Below are 20,150 nucleotides of genomic sequence, written 5' to 3'. Positions count from 1 at the left end.
CTCAATTAATCAAATGTTGTAAGATAAAATTAAGGGAAAAATTAATTATACAAAAGGATTTAAAATAAAAAATAAAAATAAAAAATAAAAATAAAAAATAAATTAGAGAATATTTACAAGTTTTTATTAAATGATAAAATTAAAAAAAAATCAATCTAACAAAAAAAACAATCAAAAAAATAAAGTTCAAATTGAAAAACCATAATATTTTACCAATGAATAGTAAAATCATTGGGTGTCCGTAATATTTGCTACATGATTTCTTCCACAGCTTTTATAGTTTTTGTTAATTGTTAATCCTTTCATTAGTTTTAATTAACATAATCATTATGTAATTTGAAGCTTGCATAACTTTATTTTTTTTATTAAAAAAACCCCATGAATTTATTACCATTGCTTAAAGAAATATAAAAACTTTATGTTTATTTGTATTATTTAGTTTATCATCACACGATAAAAGTGAGATGTAAATGGATTCAATGGTTTTCTACGAACAAAAAATATAAAATTAACCAAATAGTATGATTAAGAAGATAATTAATATATTAAGAGCTAATCGATTATCTATATATACGTTAGGTACTTCTATTTAGAGGGTTTTTCTCTTAAAACATCTGAAGTGCGCTGCAAGACAGACCCGGCAACGAGAGATCTAAAACAAATAAAACTCGAAGCCTGCCCTCTCCGATTTTAAGCCTTTCACTCTCTCTAAGCCATAACAACCCCTCTCTCTTCCAGCACCCAATGACTAAACAACAAGCCAGATTTGAACCCTACGATTTTAATGGAGGGTAACCCTCTACCCCTCCCCCTCTCAGTAAGTTATGTCTATTTATTTGTTGATTTGTTTGATTTTGAGATTTTTTTTTTTTTTGAAGGACTTGCGTTGCGATTGCTGGAGCTGATTACTGTGTAGTCGCCGCTGATACTCGAATGTCTACCGGATACAATATTCTCACTCGCGATTACTCCAAAATCTATAAATTGTATGTCTTCTTAATCTCTCTCCATTTCTTTTGTTTTTGTTTTGCTTGAATTAGTTTGTGGGTTTTCTTATCTTGGATATCCTCGTTTTTTGTGCTCCAATTGGGAATTTAGGCTCTGTTAAGTGAAATTGACTGATAAATGTGGTTTTTACAACTGGGTTTATGGTTTTGTTTAATTTCAACAACCCCATTGTAAAATTGGATGCTGGTGTAAAGCACTCTGTGGGATCAGTCTGGTTTTTGGAAATAAAAAAGTTTGTGCTTTTTTCAAAGAGGATGAATTTGCTCGAGGGCACAGGTAAGAATTGAGCTTCATCTCATCCTTGGATCAAATGAATGTAACGATAATTCAATTGGGGATTTTTATTCATTGAGGATTTCATTGGAAAGGTTTTAATAAACTTTCTAAATTGGACAAATATGAGGTTAGAGATATCTGTCTTCCAACTTGTCTTTGCACATGCTTCCCAATACCTGTAACCTTTGACAAACTGAAAGTATGGAACTTAGTGCTCACTAGATGGGTGGAGTTTTCATTGAATCAATTTTGATAATGATCTGGAAGTACTTGCATCCCTTACTCAGCTTCTTAATGAAGTGTGTTCTTTTCCTAGTTATTTATTAACAAGACTGACTTGATGTGCTTCACTGATGTCAGAGCGGACAAATGTTTGATGGCTTCTTCTGGCTTTCAAGCTGATGTGAGAGCCCTACAAAAGGTTTTGGGGGCTAAGCACCTGGTGAGGTTTCATGAAAAATAAATTGATGCATTTGTTGTTAGTTCTCTCTCTCTCTCTGTCTCTCTCTCTCTCTTCAAATTGATTGAATATAAAACAATCTAATGCTTTAGTTCTGCAGAATTTTTTCCACCTAAATTATATTAGAAGCATGTTGCAATTGATTGAATGTATCCTTGAGATTACATTAGTTCCCTTCCTTGGGATCTTACTATATCTTGAGATTTTTCCTTAGAAGTTTTATCAGGGTGTTAGTTATTTTGCGTTGTTTGTTTTGGAAAGTATGGAGGTTGTTATGCCCAAGTTTTTTCAGGATTATAGTCCAAATTGAAAATTGTAAAGATTGCCGCATGGAAGTAGTTGGAGAGGTTCTTGTTTGGAGGAAGAGACTATGAGAACTATGTAATTTGTGTACCTTTATATCTGTTAAGAATGGTGGTGTTTTGTGTAACTTTCAAGTAACAAAGGGCCATCTAGAAGTGTGTGTTCGTAAATATCTATGATTTTGTGGTCTAATGGACTCCCTTTTGCTGCGTTTGAAAAGAAATTTGCTTCTTGTTTGACACGGAAGCTAATATCTGTTCTTAATCACTTAACAGATCTATCAACATCAACACAACAAGCAGATGAGCTGCCCTGCCATGGCTCGACTGCTCTCCAACACTCTCTACTACAAACGTTTCTTCCCTTATTATACCTTCAACGTTTTGGTTGGCTTTGATGAGGAAGGTAAGTGATACAAGTTAATGGTGCAGTTTTAAGCTTTCGATTGGTGTTAAATTGGTGTTCTTTTTAAAAATCTAGGAAAGGGCTGTGTTTACACTTACGATGCTGTCGGTTCCTATGAGAAGGTTGGGTATAGTGCCCAAGGTTCTGGTGCTAAACTCATCATGCCTGTGCTAGATAACCAGCTGAAGTCCCCCAGCCCTCTTTTATTACCTGCGCAGGTATGCTCTCCTTGGCTAACATTGTTTCTTTTGTCAATTGTCTGGGGTGTTATGTCTTTTATCTGGTTATCTAAAAAACTTGTGACTTTTATAGGACGCTGTAACTCCACTTTCTGAGGCAGAAGCAATTGATGTGGTCAAAGATGTTTTTGCATCTGCAACTGAGAGGGATATATACACTGTAAATTCCTGTTTCCTTTCAGCTTTTTCCCTTCAAATCAATTCTTCCTCCCTCTTTTTTTTTTTTTTTTTTTTTTCTCCTCTTTAAATTATATCCAGTATCTGGAGGAAGGCCTGCCTCTCTCTGAATTATTACTCTTACACAAGGAAAAGATTGGGCAGGATGTTGTATGGTTTACCCATACAAGATATTATGCCTATGTCCATGCATTGACTTCAGTTCATTTATCATACTCCTTAATATATCTTGTTTGTTTTGCAGGGAGACAAGCTTGAAATTGTCATCTTAAATGCTGATGGTATGCGTCGTGAATTTGCAGAGCTCAGAAAAGATTGATCCACAGATGATCATTCTGCCGGACTTAATGGAAGTTAAAGTGGTGGTTGTCGTTTACCATATCTTCGTTTTGTTATGATTTCTCCCATTACAGTATAACTTCTAAATCAGTCCTGAACTTGAACAATTGCACTTCCTAGTTAATGAATATTTTGCAACGTTGAAAGCTTTCATGTAATTTAGATCAATGCAGCTGATTTAAGCCAAGTTTGTTACCCTCATCATCTTGTGTTGGGTATGGATTTTAAAGATGACGATGCTTTTCATATGCGGTCTTCATGATATTTTTACCAAGCTCTGGTGGTGTGTTCTCCGTTCGTTTTTATTTTTCGTTGGCCTTGTATACGATATGAAGTGCGCATTATTTCTTTATTTGGTCAGGTAATTTCTCCTCGAGTGACATCCTTCCCGTTTTAAAATTTGACGTTGAGCAACTAGTTAACATCACTGACTTGAGAATTGGGCATTTGCTAATGGGGTGAAACTGATAAGTGTTATGCACATAGCATTTTATGAAATATTCACTATTTTTGCGTTAAAATATTTAAAATATTTATTTTATTTTATTTTATTTATTTCTTTACTTTAAATTAATATATTTTTGTGTTTTTAAATTATTTTAATGTATTAAAAAAATAAAAAAAAATATTTTAATATATTTTCAAACAAAAAAAAATTATTTTAAAAAATTCCAGCTACAATCAATGAAAATGGCCGACCTTCAAGATACGGCGATTGGTCTCGTCAAGTACAAATGTGCAATGCTATTGCAATTTTAATTGCACTTATTCCCATCACTGTAGGAATTGGGTTCAGGGTTCTAGCTTCCCTAGTCCCTTATCATCAAGAGTAAGGGACTCCTGATGTAATTACATGGAGATTATTACAACGGCCTGTACCCACTAGTATCAGTTTTGACTTCTTTCCGTGGATCATTAGATCACCAGGAAACAAATCATCATGGGGTACAACTGGGTAGATGTAAACTTTTCCCGGTACAATCTTATTCTTTTATATTTTTTTTCAACATCAATGAAATGCTGTTGATGTTCTAAATTAACAGCGCAGCTATCAGGTAAGGGCCCCTTCAGAAACTCTCTGCAGATGCCCAGCCTTTCTTCTCCAGCTCTAGTCTCAATATCTGCAGTGAACGCCAAGTTCCTGCTCAGTGAGTGAAGATATTTTCGAAGGAAAGGACCCCATAATGTTAGAAAAGCTAACCTTGATTCTCTTTCTGTTGTAATCAAAATCAAAGTTTCCCAAGCGTGATGCAGACCGGTACTCCACAATCGCGTTATTGCCTGGCCGGAACCAAAACTCAACATCATCGACTAGCTGTTTGAAAGAACATCAGTGGGTTAGTGTTAAGCGTTTCATTGCAGCTCAAAGGTTCCACTTGCGATTTCTTGAGAGGAAGACATCTAACTTACCCCTAAAATAGGGCTCTGGTATTCCACGTGCACATAATCATCATCCCTCTCTACAATCTTTGGTGTAAATTTCTCCGGTTTCGTTGATCTTATCTGCGCAATTGATAATTATTTAGGTTCAGCTTAATTTGATCTTGCTGTTAAAAGCTTAATCTACAATCATGAAGCAATGGAATTGTTGTATCACATCTCTTTTTTGTTCAACATGCTTAGAAGGAATCTGAATAGACAGTTTACCACATCAAGAAGCTCTTCCATTGCCTTTTCCTTGCTGACTGGCTTTTTTCTACCACCATTGTAGTTCCTACAGCAAAAGAAGAAGGGGAAAAAAAACACACCAAAATATTCAACTCAGCACAGGTCAAGTTTGACGGGTCATTATCGGCGACCACGAGACGCACTAGTTGAGAACTTGGGACTTGCTTTTCACATGTTAGAAATGTTCATAATGAGGTCGGCGAGATTTTTTGTGGCAGCACCTACCATGGAGGGGCATAGTGGGTAAGATCAGTGATATTCTCCGATGTTGAGATACAATTCTTTGTAGCCGGGCACAGAGATAATGATGGTTGGTTCTTTTGCACCCCAAGGTAATCAGGCTTTTTCCCACTGTTAACATATGCCAGATTGAAAACATATGAGATTTTAAAATAAAAAAAAATAATAATAAAATCCAAATTAAATATAAATTATCGAGTATACCTAACTGTAAAACTTTTTCTAAGAAATTAACAATACTTTTTAGTGTTTAATTCTAAGTGATTAGTTAAATATTTATCAGGTCCTTGGATCATATTAATACTAAATCCACCTCTCTATATAGTGTGTAGAGCATTAGAAAATTCACGAGAAAAACCTACATGACAACAGACAATACTAAGAATGGGAGACTTCGGCTCTCCCTGCTCTAACATTTCACTGATGTTTTGCCGACGGGAGACTTTAAAGGGATAAGGAGACAGAGGGGTGGAGAAAAGGAAACATACCCGAGATTGAAAATGGCACCTGCTACTGCTAATTCACTGCTCCTCAGTACTATTTCCCTTCAAATTTATATACTTCTTATCAGAACCTCTCCACCTGATTGGATAGACAGACACATTCGATGTAAATATATTTTCATGCCTACAAAGAATTTAGTACCTTCGAGCAATTTGATGCTGGGGTTCGTTGTCGTTGTCCTGCTGCTGACAGAAGAGGATACGAGGACGAGTAAACCCATTGTGGTGTTCGGTTCTGCGAGCCTTACAGAGACAGCCAGGATAGGCTTTTGGTGGCGCCATTGAAGCCATGTTTTACGAACTCAAGCTCTGTGTCTCGTGTTGTTTGTTTGTGTTGCTGCCTGCCTGCGCAATTTGGAGGCGTTTCTACTTTCTATCCTTAAGCACGAGCCCACCTTGCGATGGATGACGCGTTCCGTGTTGACGGTCTAGATAAGAGATTGGGCTGTTGTTACTTTTCTTTTTTATTGACCAGGGGCGTTCACCGCCCCCTCCCACTTTGAAAAATGAAACGGCAAGGGTAATGCTGTGATTTTTATTTCAAAAAAAAGGAAACTAAATTACGTTAGGGCACAACTAGAAGGTAAGTTCCGTGAATGTATGGATACATATTGTTGAGCAAAGTCCAGGTCAATAAAATGAAGGTAAGTAAAATAATAATAATAATAATAAAGATAGCAATAAAACTACTGATTACATGTTACACATGGCATCTTACACGTTTTTATTTTACTTTTCTTGGAAATCGTCTAAACGAAAGTTTTATTTTGGATAAGTTTTAAAAATTTGAGATTAAATAAAGAATTAAGCATTCAAGATGTAGAAAAAATGGTTGAAGGTTGAGACTTTAGAAATATTTGACAGGTGTCTCGTAAAAATAATATTAGTGATTGATTTGCTGCTTTTTTTTTTTTTTTGTAGGTTTGTTTGTGTTGTCTTGATTAAAAAAAACTTTAAAAGTTAATATTGAAGTTTTATCTCGAATGGTTAGAATAATTTAGTTTTAAATTAAACTCATATAATTTTAATTTTGTATTATAAAATTACACAAATATTAATATAATTAAATTCATTTTCATACAAATAATAGCTCAGCTAGAAAAATAATCAATATAATTAAAACAATTTGATATAAAGTAAATTTAATAACTTAAAAAAATAAATACTTATATTTATAAAATGATTTCATATCTTGATTACATCAACATATTGAAAATTCTAAATGATGAAGCATTTTTTTGGGTATTTTTGGTTTATAAATTTGAAATTACAAGCCTATTTGATTATCACCTGTAGAGTTATCGTTTATTGTTCTATCGTTTACAAAATCATGTTTTGAGATTTTGTAAACTTGATCAAACAACAATTCAATTTTTGTTGTTCAGTTTTTTTTCTTGGCTGTCTTGTTTTTTTTTTTTTAAACAAGAAATTTCAAGATAACTTTTTGGTAGCTATTCATTCATCTTATTAAAAATAACTTTTAATTTTATTTAAATGTAGCCACCCATTTATTTTTTATTTTAAGAATTTTGTAACATGTAGACCTTTTATATCTTTTATTCACAATTCACGTTCAAGTTTGGATTTTATGAGGTATAGCCTGCAATCAAGTTTTACATGTTCATTCTAATCCATACTTCACAACTCTTTATTCAATTCTAATACATAACGTGAATGGTGGTTTCTTGCCACAAGAAATGTGTCAATAATTAGGCATGTTTAAACGAGCATTCGTGTTGGCATGATTCTGTTTTGCTCGATGGGCTTAATTAGATGATCTGTAGCAGTGCTCTCTCTCTCTCTCTCTCTCTCTCTCTCTCTCTCTCTCTCTCGGACTTTTAACCTCCCTCCCTTTTCCGCTATTAAAAAAATCCACAACCACAGGACTTGCCTCTTAGCAACCCGAGGCGGGAAGAAAAAAACAGCAATATGGGTTCTCGTACTGTCAAGCCATTTTTTAAACTACAAAATAACATGACATTAACAAAATAAACTAAGCTACAATTTTCATCTGATCTGTAATAGTGCTCAACATTGTTTACATGCTTACAATGTAATATTGATTTAACTCAATTGATCAAGTTTTAAATTTATTTTTAAATATTATCAGTTTGGTTTTATAAATCTCAAGATCATTAAAGATTACATGGTCGTTAATTTCAAGGGTCATGAGATTAATCGAGATGTGCGTAAGTTAGACCCGGACATCTATATTAATAAAAAAAATATTAATTGCAGCAGTGTTTTTTTATTTATATTTTGATCCCCTAACTTTTTTTCATCAATTAATTTCTTTAATTGCAAAATTCATAACCAATTACTTTGTATTTGTTGGCTAGGAAAAAAATTGAAAGAAGAAGGACCGATTTAGAAAAGCACCATAAATAGGTGTTGTGTTTAAAAATGGCGCAAAAGGTTGATGCATTTCAAGAGCTCCCTCGAGGAACGTTTGATGGCGATTTTATCTGTGGATTTTTCTATAATACTTGTTTTGGAAATTTATGCTCTGTGCGGGTGATTTGACTTGTTTTTTCCGCGTTCTTGTTATTTGTGTTCACCTTCTGTTTCCTGGCACTACTGCCTGCCTGCCTCTATGCATTTGAGCTCAATAGAAGAGTCTTTATTTTTTTTTGTTTTCTCAGCTCTTTCCAGGGGAGTTTATTTGTAAATAGAGAATGAAGTGAGCTTTGATAACATATTTTCCTCTGGCCGAGTTATTAGAATAGGCCTTTCGAGATGCCATTCTCATCTGACACGTGCATTCCATTCATCTGTATTAGAGGACTATCTGTATTCATTTTGTGAGGCCCAATAATATGGTATGGCGCTACATTTTGTCTCTTCATTAATCTGATCAATGCTTTAATAATTGAGTACTTAACCTACGTAGATCTTGATGCTATTGTTGTTGGAATGGATATGATGATAAAAATGTATCAAGCAACAAACAAAGGAAAGAAGCGTCTCTGTCTCATTACAAATGCACTGTGTCCTGTTAAATATCCATATGAGGGGACCGGGGAAGATCAAGTGTAACACTATCGCAGCTCAAATGAGCGCACGTGGAGTGAAAATGGAAAGTGTTATTGCGAGGGGAAGATTAAACGGGGGTGGAAACCAAAGAATAATGGATGAAAATGACTGACTGCTGAATCTTTTCTCAGAGAAAACATCTGCTAAGGCAGTGTATGTTGAGACTCCTGCATTGTTAGGTGCACTTAGAACTCGAAATGTATCTCCAGTTACAATATTCAGAGGTGACCTTGAACTCAGCTCCAAGATGAAAGATAAGGTGAAGTTTTTGATTTGTCATTAAAGATTATTTTTGGAACACCTCGTATCTCATTATTTGTGGTTGGATGTTATAGCATATTCTCTTTGTTTCTTTATACTTTATGTTAAAACGATTTGATGCATTGGATTGATCAGACCTAAATGTTCCCCTAATTATATCTTACTCTAAAGTAGAAATGAAAGGAATCATGCCATTTAAGTGGTTGCATGGCATTAGCTGACTCTTGTCATCCACAATTCCAATCCTCATCTGATTCAGTTTCTGTCTACTTAACTTTCTCAGGTTTCCTGTTTGTACAGTTCTTATTTATTAGTTTTTTTTTTTTTTCCTTTTGATGTTCAACTATTAAAAGCTGGTGCGTGCTGGTATTGGAAGTTGCATTTTTAGAATATAGACTTTGATTATGTCCGTATTATTTATGAGTAGGTGTGGGTCTACAAAAAGACCATAGAGGAGAGGTTTCCCACTCTGAAGAAATACTCTGACAAAGCACCTCCAACAGACAGATTTGCTACACATGAAGTCAAGTTGGATTATGAGTACAAAAGTGTGGAAGATCCTAATAAGGTTGTCCTAACAAAGAATTAGGGGTTATAGATATGGACCACAAGTTGTTCCAATATCATCTGCTGAGTGGGATGTTGTGAAATTCAAACCAGAAAAGAGTGTGAAGCTTCTAGGATTTGCTGATGCTTCAAACATAATGCAGTAAAGAATCGCTGCTTTGTATGATACCTTTCTAACCACTATATCAGCCCCTTCCAATTGATTAACACTTAAATTACAACATCAACCCCTTGGGATTGGTTCCCACTATCCATGAAAAACTCTTCTTATCCTAATTTTTTTGTCGACAAAGTAACCAATAAACTCTCGTCACCATACGTCAGATAGATATTTTTTATTCTCCTCGAGATGCGTGTGGCCAGGAGAACTTAATACCATGAGATACAGGCATTCAATATTCGATACGCATTGCCAGGTGAACCAGCGAGGATTTAAGTGTCTTATTATTTATAGAAAAAAACTCGAAACCTTCCATCAAGCCCGTCTAGCTCAGTTGGTAGAGCGCAAGGCTCTTAACCTTGTGGTCGTGGGTTCGAGCCCCACGGTGGGCGCTTTCATTTTTTCATACCACCCGGTCTTATAACATTAACAGACAAGTTACAAAAGTTAACGGAGCTCTATCCCTTTCGTCAGGAAGGACACATAATAATAAAATAAAAAAAAAAGGTGTTTGAAATTGTGGTTATAATTGTTTTTTTAATTTTTAAATTCATTTTTTTTAAAAAAAAAATAAGCTATAATAATCATACATTCAAAACCAACACCTATTTGTATTCAGATCATTTTGGTCACCAAGACTTTCCAGTTAGATACTTAGATCAGGCTATGTAAGCCATACAATGATTAGTTTTTCTCAACTTCCAAATTTCAAACTTTGTCCAACAACTCAGCTGGGATTTTTTCTCTATTCAACTCTCTTTCGAAGTAATTAATGCTACTGAACCTGAGCGAACCATACTGCTCAACTCATGAAGCTAAAGGCTAATCATCTATGAGAGTGTCAGGTCAAGAGCTTCATATCTATCACCGGAATAAATGATCCCTTCATGATGATTTAAGCGGTGGAGCTGCCCATAACTTCACTTTCTTGTCCACGCTGGCCGTGGCCAAAACGAAGGTCTGTCCATCACCTGGAGGCCATCAGAAGTGGTTATCAATCACATGCAATTACAGCCAGAAAATGCACGGGCAAAAATCATGGCCTCAAGTCTTTCTCATTACTCAGTGCTTTGTTTCTCCTATATACTCCTAGAGTAAAATGCAAAGAAAACTAAAAAGATAGGCATGGCACAGGGTAATTGAAAAACGAACTGAATAACCACAAGGATGTTTTGTTAAATGAGCACCTGCTGGTAAAGGTTTAGGCGCCCATGCAATCCACGTGATGTCACCTGCATAATAAACTAGCATTAGTATAATACCCACCAAGATATTACCCGTGCTTATTTACTACAGAACACGCCAAGTCTGACTCCTTGAAAAACATGAGACAGCAGATTTTTTCATTCATACATGTTGAGAAATCAAATGAATTAACTTGTCCGATTTCTCAAAACAAAAGTTGTTAAGAATCTAAGCTAAGATTTCCAGATGAAAGCAGGACTTTTGGGCACTGGGGGCAAATCTGCCACTGCATCAAGATCTCGGTCACAGTATCCATCGGCAATTACTCATGCTAAGATAATAGATGTATTTAGGACAGCAATATGATCTTCAAATTTTCAACCACTCCACGGAGGAACATATTAAAATAAAGTCACATAAAGGGAACCAAAACCATACCATTATGGGCATTGTCAGCCGTGTCCAAAACCTTTCCAGTTTCAACACATAACCACTGCAACATCGAACCATGTGTTGCAGCCAATATCCTTCCATCAGGGGATAAACTGAGACGATCATAATGCAAAGTTGCACCATTTGAATCATGAAGTGGAATTGGAAACACCTTTAAAGTCTTTGGATCCTCATCAAGATGATAACGAACTTGAAGAAAATCAATAAAAAATAATTCAGTATGATCTTCATCATATGGTTACCAGCACAGAAGCCACACAAATACACACACATTGCAAAATGATTGCAATCATTCAAAGGTGAAGAGAATTAAACAAACAAATCTATTCCAGAACTCAAAAGCAAAATATGTTACCAGTATCCAAGTGTTTCCTATGACAGTCTTGCCTGTATTATAGGTTAGGTTAGATATTGCTTGTTATTGACAAAACACAAATGTTTGAGGATCATTCATTCTGTAGATTCTGCAGACTAGAGTGCTGATTGGGGTTTATTTTAGATAAAACTGACATAACATCCAAAGATAAAGTTTGCACAGCCTGAACCGCCAGTTCACAACACTCTTAGGTTTTCAATTATTCTCTAGAAATCATCTTTGATTTGTCTCAATTCATGACAAAAAATTCAAAAATTGAGAAGGCCAAACCCACCTATAGTAAGCATTGAACAGCCCTAATTTTCAACTTTTTAAGGCGGTCCTACTTCAAGTACATAATGAAAGATTTTTCACTTTCACAGGACATACCATTGATGTTCCAAATTCTTATCGAACCATCTTTGGAGGCTGTGATGATTTGCTCCGAGTCTGGAGTGAAGCACAACCATGTTACTGCACTCTGAACATCAAATTAACTTGAGATGAGAAAAAAAAGCATATCCTAGATATAAAAGAGCGAGAAACATGATAACAACACCAAAAGTAGAATATAGTTCAAATAACAAGGCTAAAATTATGATAAAAGAGATCATTCCATTTATAGGAGAATTCATATCAACAACTGCAGAAAGATTGAACATATCTACTAGGATAAACTTGTATGACACCATATCACACAATAATTTAGTCATTGTTACCAATGTTTTATCACTGCTTAACAATGCACATTCCAGTTCAGAAAATTCAACTTTATTCATACAGGTCCAATCATAGATTTGATTTTAAATTAAACTGCATAGCTATTTTTATGCTAAATAAAAATATGACACTCATATCCATGAAGTTCAGAAACAAAATAAAGAAAGAGGGGAAGTAGAACAAGGAAAAAATTAAAAAAATAACAGCAAAGCTTTAACAAGATATAGATGAATTTGTGTAAAATTATTTTATAGATCACATACTTTGTGCCCTTTAAGTTGCATGGCTTTTGGAACCTCCTTGACAGAACCATCTTTTGAATATACAATCTCCCATACCTGCCAAATAAAATTTAGAACCGACATAGCAAGTCAATTTTCAACTGCTACCAGAATGTTAAATTTAAAGCTTGCAATCAGATTCTGGGCGCCTCTTAAAATAATTTTTGTATAACAGTTGCAATTGAAGATAATAGACTTAATCCATATGTGGTGACAGATAACAATGTTGTTGTAATTCATTAGAGGGACGATAATCTCTTGACATGACCTGATATATTGACTCATAAGCAGACTTGTAAACAAGCCTAAACTAATAAGCCTGTTAAGGTCATCAAACAAAATCTTGCAGCAATACTAACTGATGGCTTATGTTTATCATATTAGGCTCACATCTATACATATTACATACTAGCTAAATCTTTCTATGAAAAATTAAATCATTTTTGGGAAGTATTATGAGTGTCACAAATGATGTAGGATTTTATGCCTAAGAATCTTCAACACCATATACTCTATCAGGAATCACATCATATGGTGCATTGTGTGAATAAATTTCCTGTTGTTAAGCACAAACTCGGGATATCGCTTGCAGAGTCCAAGAATATGCTTCTATCAGTAATCAGAGACGTTCACCTTCACATCTGCAGTAAAAGCTGCAGCAGCAATGAAACGCCCATTTGGGGATATAGTAGCCATGGTGTTTTTCAATTGATTTGTATCGACATTCCCCAAAACCTTTCCTGTCTTTCCATGCCAAATTTTGATATCAGTACCTGGAAAGTAAAATAAAAAATATATATAATAAGTGTTGCTTTCTGAAACCCAAGAACGAACAACAATTACAAGAGAAGTGTAAATCAAAGATTTTGGATTTTTCTGCCCCAAGTACTCGGTTTGATAATTTAAAATTGCAAATTTGATGGGCAATTATTTTAAGATTAATGGTGTTATGCAATTGGTATAATGTAATGGGGAAAAAAAATCATAATATCATTCTCCATGTAGTGGATTGGCCACTAGAATCCACAAGCCTGTATAGACGCCAGTGATGTCTGGTCCTTAATTAATATGTTCTGAAGGCAGCTAATCAGACAGAAACCTGTTTGGAAAGTGTTGGATTATATCCACGATAAAATCATGGAGATTAATTGCTAAAACCATGTGAGATGCAAGTGATGTACAATTAAGGTTGAATGGATGGATGGATGAAACTGTTTCAATTTGTAAGGCAAAAGAAAAAAAAGTTTGTTACAAATATGCCAAAATCCAAAACGTCAGAAACCACTAAAGTCAATTATCTGAACATTTTGTGTTATTGCTGACAATTAAATTTTATCCAACCATTGATCCTCGTAAAAATTCTACTTCTGAGGCATGCTTCAAACTTCAAAGCCATAACTATTCTACAATACTTAGTTTGCCACCACATCCAAATATTAGGCAACCTTTCCTAGTCTAACAAGGTTAGTAAAACGTCAGAATCCTAGCATTCATACCATTTCAATAGTGTGCCAAACATTTACATCAACTCATTGATGCTTATTTATATGTTACTATTAGAACTCAAAAGGATTAAATATCTAAGCCAGGAAAACAAATCAGCATATACCTTCTGAACAGGAGGCCACAATCGTACTTCCATCACCACTCCCATAAGTAGAAGCGGTTCCAACCAGGGTCAAAACAGCCCGTTTCTCATGAATTTTGTGATGTTCCCATTTGATATCAGGCAACGGAAGCTTTGGTTGCTGCTTAGAGTCATCAGTAGCTTTTACCTTTTCCTCTCCCCACATATATAAAGACGAACCAGACAGTGTTTGCGACGCTACTACCACAGATGATGCATCATCAGAAAACGCTACTGCTACCGGATGACCCCCAGCTGGCACATTAATTCTCAAAAACCTACAAATTAATTATCAGCACTAAAAAATAAAATAAAAGATTGGTCACATAATCTGAAAAAGAAAAGCTTCGGTTTCGTACTTGAAACTTTTACTCGAAGCATCATCCAATTTAAACACCCTCACCACTCCATCTTCACAAGCTGTTTTTTTATTTTTTTTGTTTACAAAACAATAATAATAAAATTACTAACCGAATCAGTAAGAGTGAACCAGAAATTATAATTTCATAAATATTTAACAATTAAAACTAATAATGATAGTTGAAAGAAGTTACCGGTAGCCAAACTGCGTCCATCATAAGAGAAACACAGGCCGGTAACAGAATCACCGTGACCTTTCAAAGTATTCAAATCCAATGGATGATGTTTCTTATTATGATCCTGCACATTTTGCGATCAAAACAATAAAATTCACATGGAAGGAAAAAGAATTAATTCAAATTCAAACTTGTCATTTTCTTTACCTTATCGGAGGAGGCATGCGAGTGAGGTTTGGAGTGAGGTTTTCTGGATTGGTGAGTAGGTTTAGGAGGTTTTTTATGAAGATCCGAATGAAGTCCGGGTTCGGAGATGGATCCAATCTCGGATTTTCTTTTGAGGAAGTAGTTCTTGAAGAAAATAAGAGCGATTGCAGTACCGAGAAGGAGTGAGATAAGTGCAATCGGGAGGACCTGATCCATTTTTCTGAATCTTTTAGGGTTTTGATTTTGGATATAATGATGAGAAATGGCGGGGCTGCGTCTTTCGCTCGTTCACTCTCTCTCCAGAACTAGAAGAGAAAATGGTAGTTGAAAACCAGTTTGATTCTTCGTCGAGGAAAATCTTCTGAAGTGGTCTGTACGATGCTTAGAGTCCAGGTACAAAGGATCCAGGCCCAATTACATCCAGACTTACTCTGGTGCGAGCCCAAACAATATGACCCGGCCCTACAAAAGGAAGCTAGGTTGGATTTTAGAAGATCCGAACAGAACACCATCCAGACAGCCAGGGGGCGTGTGCAGTCTCTTGAGCAAATGAGATTGAACTTTCAACAAAAATGGTAAGCATGAGGTTTCACCATATAATGAGATTTGGTGGTATAGAAGAGCTCAGAATTGAAGAATGCAGTCTTCCCAAGAAGAAAATCAATTTGTTTCACAGTAAAATTCAAGTAATACTGTTCCTTTATCTCCTTCCATGTCTCTGTTTGTGCGTGTCTCTCCCTCTCACTCTCTCAATGAACATCAAAATAGAACCTCTCTTCACCTCTAGCTAGCTCACTTTTTGGCAGGGAGCCTCTCTTCACCTCTAGTTTTTGTGGATTGTACTCAAGGAAAGAGAGGTTCCCCTCTTTTCCCCTTGCTAGTCTTGACATATGTTTGGACTTTTCTGATTCTATCATTCCGTCTGTCGTTCATGCAAGAAATCTAGTCTTCACATTTATTCCTCTGTATCATAGAAAGGAAACAAGTCCAGAAAGAAATTATGTTTGCTAGATACAAGCCATTAAATCACGTAAATGTTTAGGAGTGAGACAATAATAAGTGGATGTGTTCTTAGAATTAAAATCAAAAGCAAAATAGGAATAATTCTGCACTATTACATTCTGATGCAACAATTACAGAAACACGCGCGCAAATACAATCCATGACGGGAGTTACCACTGTTCTAGTTCAATTCCAACCCAGTTACCCAGAGTAATTTGTCCTGAATTTGAACTAGAGAAAACCCTTTTCTTTGCAGCATTGAATGGCTCCATCAAACATTTCGTCAAGTCCATACCTAAATTTGAAACCAGAATCCAGTAGTTTCTTTGAGGATACACCAGGGATTTTAAAGCCTTCAACATCCTTTAAATATCTGCCCAAAAAGAAACATGAACGCTTGGTTAATTTTCAATTTTGAAGAGTAAGTGAAGAATGTTGCAGAAAGGAATAGAAATTACTCACTCTAATGTTGGTATCGAGTACTCAGGGTACTTGGCAGAAAGAAATTTGGACATCTCCTCAATTGTTATGATGTCTGAAGAACAGATATATCTCCCTTTTGCTTCAGGATATTCAAGGAGGAAAATATGTGCCCTGGCGACATCATCAATGTGCACCATAGATGTGTTGATGAGTAACTCGTACTGTTCCTGATCACCTGAGATGATGTCCGTTAGATCAACAGCTTTCAGAACATCATAAAAGAAAAACTCGAATTAAACACCAATGTTCTAAACAACAAAGAGCACTAACCCAGCACCATCGCCAATGATGTGTGAACTGAAGCAGGCATGTTTGGACAAATGAAGGGGCCAAGAATATAGGTTGGTATTAAAGTTACAAGGTCCAATCCATGCTCTTCTGCGAATTCAAGAGCTCTTTTCTCCGTTAAAGTCTTGGAAATAAAGTAAGGACCTATGGGTAAGTTTGAAGCTCTGATATAATCAACATTGCTCCAGTAACTTTCATCCATCATTTCCACGCCACTGTCATTAAAAGCTACCGCTGATGCACTAGAGGTGTACACAACTCGTTTCACTGTCTTTGAATTCAAGCAAGCCTTCAAGATTCCTAATGTTCCATCAGCTGCTCCTTGGATAACTACTTCCCCGGCTTCTCCATGTCCAAAATCTTGAGGCAGAGGAGTTGCTACATGGAAGACACCAGTACATCCTTTAATAGCCGCATCAAAGCCGTCGGGTTCACTTAAATCTGCATAGAAGACTTGTAGCCTCTCTGATCCTCCTGGTAGACTTGTCAGGAAGCTAACGTCCCTCTTGTGTTCTGGTCACATTTATAGCACAAAGTTTAAAAAAAAAAAAAAAAAAAAAAAACATTGAAAATGTTGATTGTAATATATCCGGGTTATGTTAAAAACATCTGGTGAATTAGAACTTTTCAAAATTCAATGGATAGTGGTGCAAATGCCACCCTTGTAAATTGCTGCTGCTGCTGTTGTTCTTCTTGTTGTGATTTCAACTCCTACTGTAGGTGTTCTGATTTAAACTACTTATGTTGTGATTTCAACTCCTTTAACAGCATGAAAATATATTTTTTTTTCAAAAAACTTCTACTACGGAGTAAAAAAAAAAAAGATTAGGGGTTGATATTTTATTATTTTTTTTCAGTTTTTTTTATGTATCAACTACATTATATAAAAAATATGTTCAACTCAATTATTATTCATCACATAAAAATAACGAAAAGTATCAATAATGGTGTCAATAAAAACACAGGGTTGAATTGAAAACAGTTCATCAAAAGATATCAAAACGCCCAATAGATTAGTCAATGTTATGTCCATATTAGCTTTTTATAGAAAAGAAAATGAAATAAATTATAAAATTAATTTTTTAATTAACTTGATATTTATAAATAAAATTTTTAAAAATAATCTTATTAGACCCCAAACCCATGGACATAAATATGGATTTCATAAAATTTAATGAGTTTCTTTTTTTAATTTTTTTAATTATATAAAAAAATAATCAATAATAAAAATATCTTATCAGACCCGTGGATTGAAGTAACATGTGATATACAAATTCATAAATTACTTTAATCTTATAAAAAAATAAAATAAAAAAATAAATTATCAAATTTAATTTTTAATTATTCTAATAGTAAAAGATAAAATAAATAAAAATAACAAAAATTCAGAAAAAAATGAAAAAAAACCGAAATTATATGTGTAATGTGTATAAGCAAGCAGTAACTACGCCAGCAACCTTTTAACTTTTCAGTCAATAAATAGAGAAAACTTATTACCAGGGTGAGGTCTGACGGTGGTGTTGACAGAGTAGCCTTGCTCCAGGAGCTTCATGATCAACCACGAGGCCAAGTACCCAGTGCCCCCTGTAACACACACTGTTCCTCTCTCTCCTTCCATTTCTCTCTCCCTCTCTAAGATGAAATTGTGGTGGTGGCTCTTCCTCCCTCTCTGGTTCATACTCATGGAAACGTGTCAACTCCTCTTTCTTATTTTCAAAAGTGGCTACCTATTGACATTCACACTGAAGCTACCAGACAAAAGGTTCTTCAAGCAATCACTTTGATTTTTCTTTTCTTTTCCCTTTTCCTTTACTCAGCTGCTGAGCGGTTCAATTTAATTAAGGGTTCTGTTTAAATAGCGAAAAGCCGGATTTTTTCCTGTTTTTAAAGTATTTTTTATTTAAAAATATATTATATATTTTTTATTTTTAAAATTTATTTTTGATATTAGTGCATTAAAATGATCTAAAAACACAAAAAAATATTAATTTAAAACAAAAAAAAACTAAAAAAATTTTAATTTTTTTCAAAAGCACTTTTGAAACACAATGAAGAAGGACTCTCTTTTATTTATTTATTTTAATTATATGTGTGTTCAAATAAATTGCTAAACATATTATTAAGTAAAAAACTAAGAAGCTTGGGATTTTATTTTTATAGTAAGAGAGTATCTTTTTATATATGTTTTGTCGATATATTATTCATATATTTTTTTAATTTGATTCTCACATATTTTTTTATGTGATTGTATCTTTTCTATGCCAAATTCAAGAGCGATTGAGTTAAATTTATTGACTAAAAATAAAAAATTAAAATAGAAATTACACCATAAATATGTGATGGTTTTAAATTTTACACAAAAAATTTAATTTAGTGCTTATACTTTAAGAATTATACATATTCAGTGCCTAATGACATGGATGCAACAAAAACAAATAAAAGATCCAGTTGTGCGAATCCTAACAAAATAGGTCAAGCGAGCTAGCCTACTTGCCAGGCTTAGAAGCATTTGACCTTTTCTTTCTATATTATTTTTTTATAATTATGTTTTAAAATTAATATTTTTTATGTTTTTTTTTTTAATTTTATATTTAGTTTAATATCATTCTCTCTTATATTTTGTTTGGATAGTCTTTTTTAAATTACGGTTATTTTTTTTTTATACATTTAAACTTTGAAGATTCATCTATTTTTTTTTAATCTTTTGTATTGATGTACTTTATTTATTAAAAATAAAATATTTTTATATGAAAATAATATTTATAATATATGTAGTCTTGCATGATTTTTTTTTTTATTTTATTCAATCAATTTAATGTGTGTATCTATTTTTATTATCATTTGATTGAATAAAAAAACATTTTAATAAATAAGTTTAGCAAATATAACAGGGCAAATGTCATGTCTTACAAGATTAAATATCTTGATCTATACATATCTCTCAATTTTTCCAGTTTTATTTTTAGTTATAGTTTATGGTTTCTTTTTTAGTTTGTTAATACATAATTCTTGATTTATTTGATTATATGTATGTATAAACTTTTTTTTATTTTCATTTAAAATTTCTTTTAATACAAAACTATGTTGAAAAAGACTATATATATAATTTTTTTATTGAAAAATAAATATCTAACATGCAACGAAGCGCACAGGTCAAGTGTCTAGCACAATAACAAACATTGAACCTTTTATAGCTAAGATTATATATTTCAACTGAGATGGCTTTCTTTAAAAAAAAAAATTCATGAAATGAGTGCTCAGATTATTTGTTTGCACATCCAATAGCAAACATTAAATCTCTTATAATTAACAAACACTAATGGGTGTGGAAAAACATTTATAGACCCACATCCATAAATACTATGGATTATAAT

The 20,150-nt window shown here is 34.0% G+C and overlaps 4 protein-coding genes and 1 non-coding gene across 5 annotated transcripts; 2 read left to right on the top strand and 3 right to left on the bottom strand.

The window, feature by feature from the left end:
- The first annotated feature begins 594 nt into the window (after positions 1-594).
- On the top strand, positions 595-3,408 carry LOC118042233 (proteasome subunit beta type-1). Its single transcript, XM_035049844.2, has 7 exons — positions 595-791; positions 879-986; positions 1,645-1,726; positions 2,323-2,452; positions 2,528-2,670; positions 2,765-2,851; positions 3,113-3,408. The coding sequence occupies exons 1-7, from the start codon at positions 745-747 to the stop codon at positions 3,185-3,187; spliced, it is 672 nt and encodes a 223-aa protein (XP_034905735.1). The 5' UTR covers positions 595-744; the 3' UTR covers positions 3,188-3,408.
- A 437-nt stretch (positions 3,409-3,845) lies between these two features.
- Positions 3,846-6,070, bottom strand: LOC118042231 (uncharacterized). The gene is made up of 7 exons (XM_035049843.2): positions 5,761-6,070; positions 5,604-5,660; positions 5,101-5,226; positions 4,855-4,921; positions 4,618-4,710; positions 4,409-4,522; positions 3,846-4,328 (listed from the first exon to the last, which is right to left on the bottom strand). Exons 1-7 carry the CDS (start codon positions 5,907-5,909, stop codon positions 4,275-4,277), a joined length of 660 nt encoding a protein of 219 aa, XP_034905734.1. The 5' UTR covers positions 5,910-6,070; the 3' UTR covers positions 3,846-4,274.
- Positions 6,071-9,958: 3,888 nt separating this feature from the next.
- TRNAK-CUU (transfer RNA lysine (anticodon CUU)) lies at positions 9,959-10,031 on the top strand. Its single transcript has one exon. It is a non-coding gene; the product is annotated as a tRNA-Lys (tRNA).
- A 195-nt stretch (positions 10,032-10,226) lies between these two features.
- Positions 10,227-15,357, bottom strand: LOC118042227 (uncharacterized). The gene is made up of 10 exons (XM_035049840.2): positions 15,004-15,357; positions 14,815-14,920; positions 14,620-14,680; positions 14,243-14,538; positions 13,267-13,406; positions 12,616-12,690; positions 12,023-12,113; positions 11,263-11,466; positions 10,827-10,871; positions 10,227-10,610 (listed from the first exon to the last, which is right to left on the bottom strand). The coding sequence occupies exons 1-10, from the start codon at positions 15,217-15,219 to the stop codon at positions 10,525-10,527; spliced, it is 1,320 nt and encodes a 439-aa protein (XP_034905731.1). The 5' UTR covers positions 15,220-15,357; the 3' UTR covers positions 10,227-10,524.
- Positions 15,358-15,993: 636 nt separating this feature from the next.
- On the bottom strand, positions 15,994-18,591 carry LOC118042228 (vestitone reductase-like). Its single transcript, XM_035049841.2, has 4 exons — positions 18,274-18,591; positions 16,759-17,289; positions 16,468-16,663; positions 15,994-16,378 (listed from the first exon to the last, which is right to left on the bottom strand). The coding sequence occupies exons 1-4, from the start codon at positions 18,458-18,460 to the stop codon at positions 16,237-16,239; spliced, it is 1,056 nt and encodes a 351-aa protein (XP_034905732.1). The 5' UTR covers positions 18,461-18,591; the 3' UTR covers positions 15,994-16,236.
- Between the last annotated feature and the right edge of the window lie 1,559 nt (positions 18,592-20,150).

Source organism: Populus alba, chromosome 2 (genome assembly GCF_005239225.2).
Source record: "Populus alba chromosome 2, ASM523922v2, whole genome shotgun sequence".
Taxonomy (NCBI): domain Eukaryota; kingdom Viridiplantae; phylum Streptophyta; class Magnoliopsida; order Malpighiales; family Salicaceae; genus Populus; species Populus alba.
The sequence above is the reverse complement of the archived record's forward strand: the minus strand, read 5'-3'. Positions and strand labels throughout refer to the sequence as shown.

Excerpts from the sequence above, each read along its gene's own strand:
- LOC118042227 (XM_035049840.2), bottom strand. The coding sequence starts at position 15,219 with ATGGATCAGGTCCTCCCGATTGCACTTATCTCACTCCTTCTCGGTACT. Across the intron at positions 11,467-12,022 it reads AAGAATTTGGAACATCAATG|TTCGTTATCATCTTGATGAG; the intron begins GTATGTCCTGTG and ends ATTTTCTTCAAG. Across the intron at positions 10,872-11,262 it reads GGCTGACAATGCCCATAATG|GTGACATCACGTGGATTGCA; the intron begins GTATGGTTTTGG and ends TTTATTATGCAG.
- LOC118042233 (XM_035049844.2), top strand. The coding sequence starts at position 745 with ATGACTAAACAACAAGCCAGATTTGAACCCTACGATTTTAATGGAGG. Across the intron at positions 1,727-2,322 it reads TTTTGGGGGCTAAGCACCTG|ATCTATCAACATCAACACAA; the intron begins GTGAGGTTTCAT and ends ATCACTTAACAG. Across the intron at positions 2,852-3,112 it reads CTGAGAGGGATATATACACT|GGAGACAAGCTTGAAATTGT; the intron begins GTAAATTCCTGT and ends TTTGTTTTGCAG.
- LOC118042228 (XM_035049841.2), bottom strand. The coding sequence starts at position 18,460 with ATGAGTATGAACCAGAGAGGGAGGAAGAGCCACCACCACAATTTCATC. Across the intron at positions 17,290-18,273 it reads CACCGTCAGACCTCACCCTG|AACACAAGAGGGACGTTAGC; the intron begins GTAATAAGTTTT and ends AAATGTGACCAG. Across the intron at positions 16,664-16,758 it reads ATCATTGGCGATGGTGCTGG|GTGATCAGGAACAGTACGAG; the intron begins GTTAGTGCTCTT and ends ACATCATCTCAG.
- LOC118042231 (XM_035049843.2), bottom strand. The coding sequence starts at position 5,909 with ATGGCTTCAATGGCGCCACCAAAAGCCTATCCTGGCTGTCTCTGTAAG. Across the intron at positions 4,711-4,854 it reads TGGAAGAGCTTCTTGATGTG|ATAAGATCAACGAAACCGGA; the intron begins GTAAACTGTCTA and ends TCAATTGCGCAG. Across the intron at positions 4,329-4,408 it reads ACAACAGAAAGAGAATCAAG|ATATTGAGACTAGAGCTGGA; the intron begins GTTAGCTTTTCT and ends CGTTCACTGCAG.